At 53.3% G+C, this 10,492-nt stretch overlaps 1 protein-coding gene across 1 annotated transcript in view; it reads right to left on the reverse strand.

The window, feature by feature from the left end:
* SMAD6 (SMAD family member 6) overlaps positions 1-10,131 on the reverse strand; it is a 48,071-nt gene extending 37,940 nt beyond the window's left edge. Inside the window, exons 1-3 of the mRNA XM_064157909.1 lie at positions 8,405-10,131; positions 6,247-6,303; positions 4,038-4,115 (exon numbers count right to left, since the gene is read on the reverse strand). Of these exons, the coding sequence (XP_064013979.1) occupies positions 4,038-4,115; positions 6,247-6,303; positions 8,405-9,188 (919 nt within the window). The 5' untranslated portion in view covers positions 9,189-10,131. The remainder of the gene's footprint in view (positions 1-4,037; positions 4,116-6,246; positions 6,304-8,404) is intronic.
* Between the last annotated feature and the right edge of the window lie 361 nt (positions 10,132-10,492).

The following is a 10,492-nucleotide window of genomic DNA, read 5'->3' on the forward strand; positions in this document are numbered from 1 at the left end:
GGACCTGCTCCAGCACCTCAATGTCCTTCCTGTAGTGAGTGGCTCAAACATAGGATTCAATGCACAGCCTCACCTGTGCCAAGTAGAAGGGGAATTCCCATACCAACAAAGAGATACCAACACTGGTGTGAGTTCCAATGCAGCAAGGAGTAATAAGCAGACGCATGAGGTAGGCTCTAGTGACAGGTGGCTCAGTTTGAGGAAAAAAGAGCTCTTACCAGAGCTTGGCACTGATTGCTTCAGAAACAGTTGTCGTTAAGGATCTTCAGTAGACAACCAGCCAGTGTGGGACCTCTGCGTTGTGGCTGGAGACCTAGCTGCAAGGCAGCGGTGAGAGATGCACCCACCATGACCTTTCAGCTCCTACAGCTCACTACTCATCCTCAGTTATTATTGCTCCTAAGAAAACCCACGTCCCAACATTTCTGCACTCTCTAGAGGGTGGTAAGTTGCTCCAGACCTGCAGAAGCCATGAGTGATGGTCAAGTCATCACCTAGAGAAGGCTTTCAAGCAGCAGTTCTTCACAATGAGGGTAGTGAAATACTGGAACAGGTTGCCCAGAAAGGTAGTAGATACTCCACCCTTGAAGACATTCAAGGCCCAGCTAAATAGGCTGGATGTTAGGAGGAAGTTCTTCACAGAGAGAGTGATTTGACACCACTCCAGCCCAGGAATGGGCTGCCTGGGGAGGTGGTGGAGTTGCTGTCCCTGGAGGTGTTCAAGAAGAGACTGGATGAGGCACTTAGTGCCATGGTCCAAGTTGATTGGATAGGACCAGGTGACAGGTTGGACTAGATGAGCTTGGAGGTCTCTTCCAATGTGGTCGATTCTATGATTAATGGGACCTTGTGCAATCTGATCTAGTTGGAGATGTCCACACTCATTGAGGGTTCCTTCCAACTCAATCCATTCTCTGACCCTAATTTAATAGTAGCACTAAGGAGAACTCTGGCTGCTACTTACAGGAATTCATGGAGCATTTTTAACCAAAAAAACAAAGTGACAGTGTGCTGCCATGCAAGGGGAGCACCGAGGAATGGGGTTTGTGGTCTTGAAGAGAGGGTACTTCCCAGGGAAGGTGAAGGATACCCCTGTGGACTTTAGGGAAAGGCAAGGAATCTCAAAGCCCATGGTCCCACACTGTGTGCTCCAGCACGTCCCCACTTTACTGAACCAGTTCCTGCAGCAGCAGAGCCCTCTACAAGCCTGGCAAGTCTAACGGGTACAGCAGCTTCTTGGCATGTGGTAGAGGAGCCAAGTCTGAGGAGAAGGGAGAAAAAAATTACTACAAATGTTCCACCAATTATGAGTCATAGGGCTGAGCTTTTGTTTCTGCCTTGCTGGATTTTGTTCTTTCCCTGCTATTTCCCCAGCTCTGACTGGAGCAGTGGTGGGGATGTTGAGCCAAGGCTCTGCTGGTACTGGGGGGACAAACACAAGCTGCAAGCATGGGAACCACCTGGGCTCAAAACACAACTCCCAAAGCAGCAGGTTTGCCTCATTCCCACTCTCCAGCTCAGAAATACTTCTAATGAGGCAAAGATGGAGCCCCCTTTGTACTCCAACGAGCCTGAATGTGAACACTCAGAAGACAAACTTTGGGATCAAACGTCTCCAAGTGCCTTTTCCCACCCGCCCATGTATTCCCAAGCCACTGCGCCTCACTGAGCAATCAAGATCACCTTCGATCCAACTACATGTGCTCCTAAAACCTGCTCTCTAGGGAAATGCTGTGGCTGGACACTGGTCCACAGACAGACAGCTTCATTTTGTTGACCCTAACACCTCCAACCTCAGAAGAGGACTCTGGAGTGTCATCCACCAATCCAGCTTATGATACAGAAGGCTGCATCCACACAACTGCTCACAACTTCTGCTTCCAGTTTGCACTGTTACAACAAATCTTCTAGAGAGCTGCTAGCTCATTGAAGACTTGTTCCTGTTTTTAAGAGCAGCATTATAGCTATGAAAAGGTCTATTTCAAAAAGAGGAAGTTGGGGGTTTTTAAACTTCTACACATGACAGAGATGATCTTCGACTTCATGCTAAAACTTCCTGTTTAGAAGTTCAAGAAAATGAGTACCAGCAGAAGAATGGTTCTCTGTTTCCCAAAATTGAATTTTGTGGGTTTAGTAGGAAAAACCTTTTTGACAATCAAAGCTGAAGCAATAAATAATCATGGCTTGATGCTGGATCCAAAATGTACCGATTTTTTGAGCAGGAGCTCAACACACATTGAGCTCCTTTGGTACACAGAAGAAAAGGCAGGGCAGACCACATGCTTTGTGTATCACTTACACAGCCCTACACCTCCAGCAGATCTATTCAGTCAGTCGAAATGCAGAACAAACTGAAACAGGGCAGAGAGAATACAGCCTAAGTAGTCTCCTTCCTTTTACTTCCCCATGACGACAAGTATGGGTTAACTTCAGCAACGCTCTTATCCTCTTTCAGCAATCATGAGCACTAGGGAAAAATAAATCACAGAGCCCCAGACTCTTATTAAAATTAGTTACACCACTGGAAACTGCGCGGGGGGGAGGAGGTGTCCAATTGCAGTAGGAGCTTGGTCACGTGTTACCCTTATATTGTTCAAGGAAAAGCTAACATCTCCTTTCTATTGCAGAAAACCCACCAGATGTCCCATAAAGGGCTCTGCTGCGAGAGAAGCTAAACCATTACATCCTCAGGAACTCCAGTTTTCCAACTGGGCTGCTACAATTAAGGGCAATTATCAAGTGACAATGAAAGCCATGGGTATGGGGAGCATTACGGATTCATATCCGGCCCCAGGAATTGCAAAGTTGTATTTATTACAGCACAGCCCCATCCAACTCCTGGCTATCGACAGCTATGTCCCCCCTGCTATGGACACTAGGCAGCACCACAAAGGCAAGGCAGGAATGCAGGCTGCCCTCGGCGGGACAACCAGTAAGAAGGAAAAGTCCCCAGAGGAACGCATCACCATGCCGTGACACCGCAGCACCATGCTGTTTAAACAGGCTTTAAAGTGTTGCAGAGCCAGGATGGGCTTCAACACCACAAGGAAGCTGCTGGTCCCACCAAACCAGCAGAGAATAAAAGAAAATCTGTGGCTAATAGACCTCACCAAGAGTCATCTCCAACACCATCAACTTAGAGCATCCCCCAGAGAAAGCAATAAACCAATCAGTATCCAGCAACTCAACTCTGAGGTGCCCGAGTCCTACCCCAACACAAAACCCACCTGAACCACTGAAGAAAGCATTTGGGGCTTCACTGGGTGAAGGTTTGCCTGTATCTGAACTCTGAAACCATAAACCAGGTAGCTTCTTCCACAGAAATGAAACCTGATCCTTTAGATACATCCCCCCTCCTCTCCCTGCACCCAGCCCCTGGTCTAGGACAGGACACCGGGAGGGAAAGGATGTGAAACCATCACTAAGACGCCAGTGCCAAACAAATCAAAGACTCAACTCTGCCTGTTTGCAGGTAAAGCCTCACAGAGTACCATTAAATGAATGAAAGGTTGCAGGGGTGGGGCAGAGCTAAAACCAGGACCTAATTAAGCAAAGCTTTGTTCGGGAGCTTCAATGGCATCGTAGCTGAGAACTCTGCTCACATGAAAGCAGGTTTTTGTACCATAATGTCAGGACCTGCCAGGTAGCACAAGCTGGACAGACTCATCAAGAAGCACCAGAAAGCAGCATCGTTTGAAATTACCTCACTGCCACGAAGGGGTAATGAGTACAGCTCAGTTCCACATCAGAGCACAATTCTACAGCTCAAGCAAGGTCTAGGTGATTTCAAGAGGGTATACAAGTGGCCTCATGGCCACCTCCCTGCTTGTCCCAACACGTTCATTCCACAAACGGCATCGTATCACAACACGCTGAGTGCAGACTAAACAATCAACTCAAGTAACCGCTCCTTTTCACACTGAGAAGATAAACCAAGAGCAGGACCGCAGCTCTCTATCTCCTCCAGCCTTTCCCACCCCAGCCACCAGCTCCCCGGCACGGATGACAGGCGTGGGAAGGTGCAAACATCTGCCAACCTGAGAAGTCTCCGGGTGTGATGTTGGGAGAGTTTGTAGCCTCCGTTTCAGTGTAGGACAACGTGGAATCTGATAGATCTGGAAAAGGGAAAATAAAAAGTTAGAAAGTGCTTTTAGTCCTCCTGCTACAAGTGCTACATGAGCACCGGTGGCTCTTCAGCCTCCCATCATCTGCGAATTCTCCACTGGGCCAGAAAGAAAGGATTAACTTTGTACCTCTACCATGCAAATGCAAAGTCTGAATTGCTCCGACCACAAAAATAACTGCAGTTAAGTTGATCAAACAAGTAGGAACTTGGTGCTTACTGGATAAAGTTACATCAAGCCTCTAAACAACTCATAGTTACTATACTTAATTATCACCATTAAAATTCTTGAAGCTGTTTATTCTTGCTTCCTTCCTTCCTCTTTGCTGAAGCAAAGGAAACTTTGTTTTAACAAGTTAAGAGTCTTTGTTATTCTCCCTTGCTTACACCCCTCTAATTAAGTGCTCAACTGTTTGCTCACAGATTAACTATTATTTTTCCAATCAAACAAGCCAGTGAGGCACATTTCAATCCTGGCTGTTGGTTCAGTAATGTCACGTGTCACTTGCTACCATCTCTCCCGGCAGCACAAGCAGTTTCTGGAGGGAATTAACTCAGAAAAGGGAGCACAGGCAAGCACAACTCTTTTTTTTAACTTCACATCTAAGAAAAATGAAAAAGCAAAAACGGGAGAACTCCATGACCAGCCAATTTTGCTCTGCAGGACACTCCAGTCACTGCAAGGCTGAAGTGATGGAGCTAGTCCCTCCAGCAGGCACTGGGTGCAGGAGCAGCTGCATTGCACCCAGAGCTGGCAGGGCAGGGACTCACCTTTGGCACCGGGCAGCTCCCGCCTTCCCTGTGGGCTGGGTGGGACAGGCAGGCATGGCTGCCCCGCTCCTATCACCCTGGCAAACCCTGCTGGCTCCTCCCTGGCTCGCCGCGGTCACTGCCCTCTGCAAATCAGAGCTAATGACTAAGGGACAAAGGGCGGAATCCCACGCTCTGTTTGTGGCCACAGCTACACCAAGCCCAGCAAGAAACCGAAGATGTTAGCGGGATACCCTCTTGTGTCTTTTGCTTCTTTAATTGAGCAGGAAGTGGGTGCTGAGAAAAGACCATCAGGACGCACTGGTGCTAATTCAAAACATCTCCAAGCCAAGGTGCACCACACAAGATGAGGATCTATGGTTATCCAGCAACCTTCACCTCGTACCCAGCCTCCCCAAGCTGCTTTCACAGAATGATAGAATGGTTTGGGTGGGAAGAGACCTTTAAAGGTCATCTAGTCCAACCCCCCTGCAGTCAGCAGGGGCGTCTGCAACTACAGCAGGTTGCTCAGAGCCCCAAACAACCTGATCTAAAATGGGTCCAGGGCTGAGGTGCTATGACCTCTGGGCAACCTGGGACAGGGTCTCACCACGTTCACAGTAAAAAAACCTTTCTTCTATCTGGTTTAAACCATCTCTTTTAGTTTAAAATTATGACCCCTTCTCCTGTCATGACATACCCAAACTTTCTGATTTGCTTCTAAGTCCTGAAAGGCCATCAGAAGATCTTCCTGGAGCCTCCTCTTCTCCAGGCTAACAACCCCAACTCTCTCATCCTGTTTCCACGGTAGAGACCCTCCAGCCCTCCTAGCATTGCTGTGGCCTCCTCTTCCCCACACACACCAACAGGTCCATGCCTCTCGGGTGGTAAGGACTCCAAAGCTAAACTTCATTTTAAAACACCCTTTGTAATCCACGAGGAAAAGTGAAAGGCCTTTCAGAAACCACACAGCACTGCATTTCAAAGGGTTTACACCTCATTGTAATGACCATGGTGCAGCCATGGCCCTACGGAAACGGCCCCGGGAGCTCCCACTCCCTCTAGGCACCCCGCAGATTACACACACAGACAAAACACGACGTCTGGAAATCCTTCATTAGGCCTTCATTCAAAACAGTGCTTCTTATTATTTAGTTAAATCTGCATGTGTCCACAGGGTCATTTAGGATTAAACTGCCATCAGCGACTTCTGAAAGCCCATCAGCTGACGCCTGCTCAGAAATAATGAGCAGCCACAAAATCCCAACTTGCTGGCTTCTGCCTGACCTGCCACATAGGGACGTGTCTTAGAACCAGTACCAAAACTGCACTCTGAAAAGTTGCCAGGAGATCAAAAGCGAGAAAACACATACCCAGTGGCTTTTGCTCATCATTAGGAGACAGCCGAGAGTAGGGAGGTGGTGGAGACTCTGCAAGAGACAGAACTGTGTATTAGTGCTGTGTGTGGTTTATTAACCAAAGCAGAAACTCTTCCATAGCTACAAACATCCACTGGAAAAAGATTCACTTGGAAGCCACTCAAGATCAGGGTTTTACAAACCTCTGAAGGATGGGGGTTCCACCTTGATCTTTCAAAGTGCTGCAGTTCTGCACTACAGCCCCATCCCACATCCCTGCACCCATGGCAGAAAGCACGCAAGTTGATACATTGTTCCCCAGAGGATTCTTTCACCGTTCGTGATGACAACCATGGCTCAAATAGACTTAATAGAAGCTCTTCACATGCTCCATTAGACTGAAAAGGGTGATGGGTGACCAAAAGGCACTCCTTTCTTAGCACATGAAGCCTGACAACACTGGCCAGGCCAGCTTCAGACAGCAAGCCGTCAAAACTAGCTCTGGTCCATTCCAACCAGCATCCCATGATCCTGCAACAGTGCCCAGCCTTTCCTGCCATGATTTCCATCCAGCAAAGCTCCCAGGCACATGCTGGGCTTTAAGCAGCAGCGCATCAGCAGTCATGCGCTTTAAGTCAAGAAAGCCCTCAGCAGCACTTTGCTGAATCAGGTCATGTAACTGGCTTCTGATGCCCTTCTCAGAGTCAAGACCACGTGAAAGGCTCCCAGAGGTCCTCCATCCACTTTGTACACTGGTTAGAGAATTTTCTGGATTATGGCAGTGATATGGGTCTTGATTTGTAACTTACTAAAACTGAGGGGTGTGCAGCCAGCTGGGCTCTGTCATGGCACCAGCACTGCGCACTGAACTTCAGTGAGAAGCTGCCCTGAGAATCTGTGAAAGGCATAATAACACTGACCCTGGACCACTGACACAGGGGTTTGCTCCTCAGTTCACACCTAGATGGTGTGCAACCCAGCTTAGGTTAGCACATCCAGAACAACTTTAACATTCAGCGTGAGATGATTCTGGGATGACCTATGGTCACTTACTGCTTCTAAGAAAAAGCTCCTCACCTCCCCTGAGCAAGCAGTAAGATGCACTTCTCACAGGGTATGAAGTGGGTGACAAACAGGGATGGTCTCTACAGCGAGCTGTGCAAACACTTGCAGTAATGGGCATCAAGGCCTTTCCCAGGCTCCTGCTGTCATTTCCAGCGCCCAGTTGGAGCGGGTGGGGCGCTGACACAGACACCCACTATCAAAAATGATAAGGAGCCACTTGATAAAAGCTCTGCTCTCTACTACTGCCTGCGCAGGGCTCGTACGAATAAACGGCTGGGAAACAACCACCGCTGCAAGAAAGCCAGCTGGAAACTTTGTCCCTTTCTCAGATAAATTTCCTACAAATTTATAGAGTTAAGTTCCCTACAAAAGCACATCTGCTGCAAGGGAGAGGAAAAAAAAGCTGCTTCCAGCCTCTAGCGATCTTCGAGGGAAGCACGCCCAGCAACGAAGTTTCTTTCAAAGAAGTGATGCAAAACGAGGCAGGATCCCGGATTGCAAAATAAACAAAAAAACTCCAAGCTCCTGCCAAGACAAGGACCGTCAGCAGGAGGTTGTGTCCTCCGGGATCCCTCTGCCCACGGTAACAGAATAAGAAAACCCCGAGGAATGTATGACCTGCATCTCCTCCGCTTCCACGCGGGTATCACGGTCCCTCGTGGCCGGGGCATCCCCAGCATCCCCTCCCGGCCCGGGTCCCAGTGCGACCGGCGGGGCTCTGCGGCTTTAAGCCGGCGGCGATAATTGCCCGGCCCCGCGGCCGCTCCGATAACCGGCGAGCCAGGCTGGCGCCAGCAGGATGCAAACCGCATATTATCGCCCTTTCTGCACCTAAACAGCAGGGGAACCTCCGCAGCAAGGGGGGCGGTGGGGAGGATTAGAAAGGGTTTTTAAAGCACAAGTGGAAATCGCTCCGGGATGAAAAGGAGGTAATGTGCCGGCCTGGGGGACCCCCGGAGGAGGCTCGTCCCGGTACTGTACGGGGTCAAGGCAATCCTGCCCGTTAAGGGGTCAAACAAACAGAGAAAGAGGCCAAACCTCCAATGTCCCAAATCAAAGGGAGAGAAAGGATCCTGACCCTCGCCCCCACCCCCTCTTCACTCCTCACCTGGCCCACAGAGGCGGCTGAAGTGGTAGGGGTTGCAGCACACAGTGGGTCCGTCGGCGACACCGAAGCTCTGGCACTCGCAGAGGGGCTTCAGCTCGGCCGGGTGCTGCAGGTCAGGCCAGCGGAAAAGCTTGCCCAGGAGGAGATGTGGGGGTGCCGCCTGGCCCCCCAGGCGCACCTCGGTGCGGGCCACCAGCACACAGCCGCTGGGCATGCCCCCGCGGGACTCCACCGCCTCCAGCAGGCTGTCCAGCGAGCGCTCCTTCAGCCGCTTCAACAGCGAGTAGGTGACGGCCTTCAATTCCTGCTCCAGCAGCAGCAACCGCGACCGCGCCTCCCGGCCCCGCCGCTCCGGGGAACCGCCGTCAGTCGCGCCGTCGAGGCTGGAGGGATCGAGGAGGACGGCGGCGGGGGAGGGCTGGGGGCCGTCCGCTTCTCGCTCTTTGAAGAGGCAGCAGGTCACCGTCCTCCCGTCGCTCTCCTGAGCTCGCCGCGGGCTCGCCCCTTCGGCTCCCTCCCGCCGCGGCGGGGCGCGGAGCCGGGCCCCGCGTCGTTCCTCCGCCATGGGGTCCCCGCGGGTCGCCGCCTCGCCCGCCGCCTCCCGCAGCAGGCTGCGCGCTACCGCGCGGATCTCCGCCGAAGGGTTTTTCTCCGCGATCTTGAAAGTACCGGTGGCTCCGAGGTCGTGGCCGCTCCTGGCGCTCCCATCTCCGCCGTCTCTGTCCGGTATGACGCGGCTCCTCCAAAGTCGCCGCACCAGCCCTGAGCGTTTGGACCTGAACATACGACAGGCAGGCGGCCGGGGGTCGCGTCGCTCTCCGCCGCCAACCCCCGGCCCCGCTCCTCCGCGGGGCTCCTGGCTCCGCCGCCGCTGCTTTTATCTCATCTCAGACCCGCCGCCTTTGCGGCTTGTCCGCAGCACCGGCGGTTTCTCCGCGGTCCTGCCCAGCGACTCGCCGACGGCCCGCGGCGGGGCCGCACCATGGGGGAGGCGGCGGGGAGGGAGCGCGGCTCGGGCATAGACGGCGCCGCGGGGGCTGCGGGGCCGCTCCCGTGGCGGCGCTGGGGCTCGGGCGCGCCGCGCCGTGCCCTACATCGGCTGCCAACGCGGGGCCAGGCGGGGAGCGGCGAAGGAGCGGGACGGGGAGAGCCCGGGGCAGCGCTCGGCTGCGCCTCTTGCTGGTCCCACCATACAAGGTGGGAGGGCGGCAGGAGCGCCCCGGTGGAGGGCGGGTGCAGCCCTGTGGGGAACCAGCGCTCGGGAGGTATCCGGTTTAAAAAGAAAAAAGTAAAAAATCGGTAAAATGCAAACGGACGAAAAAAGCCCCAAAATGAGCAACACCAATCAAAAACCCGCAAAACCCAGCAGCAGAAGGCAGAGCCAAGGCCGGTGTCAGCACACGTGAGTTGTACGTATCCCAGCGGCGCGGGGGACCGGTGCGGCGGGGGCGCAGAGCACAGAACAACGCGGTTCTGCTGCGGTTCGGCTGGGTCCGATCCGGCTGGGTCCGGTTCTGTCCGGCTCGGTTCGGCACCACTCGACTGTCTCCGGCGGTGTCCCCCCGCGCTCCCCTGCGCGCGGCTGGCTCGCGCCCGGCCCTCCGCTGGCTTTTGTGTGGCCGGGGGGCGCGCGCGCAGGGGCCCCCTCGCGAGCGGCGGCGCGATTGGCTGGCGCCCATCATGTGCCAGTCTAGACACTTTGGCGGCTCCAGCGGCACCGGGCCTTGCGCAAACACCGGCTCCGCTTTCCCAACTCTTAAAGGGCCACGCACGCCGCCAGCGCCCCCGCCCCCTTCCCACCACAGCTCCTCGCCGCTATCCCGCCTCGCCTTCCCACCGCTTTATCCCTCCTCACGCCCTGCTTGCAGTCGCCTGATAGTCAAAGGGAGAGGAGGGTACGGCGACCTGCACCGCAGTTAAAGGGGAGTTTTGCCCGCCTGGGGGAAAGTAGGTCATGGCGGCGGAAGGGTTAAGGTCGCTTTCCCCCCACCGGAGCCGCCGCGGCGGGACACACCCCCGCGATGTATCAACTTGTCCGCCGTGGCAAAAGTTCAGGCCCGGAGCGAGTCCATTGGCTCGTCTCCGCGT

Source organism: Pogoniulus pusillus, chromosome 17, assembly GCF_015220805.1.
Source record: "Pogoniulus pusillus isolate bPogPus1 chromosome 17, bPogPus1.pri, whole genome shotgun sequence".
NCBI lineage: Eukaryota > Metazoa > Chordata > Aves > Piciformes > Lybiidae > Pogoniulus > Pogoniulus pusillus.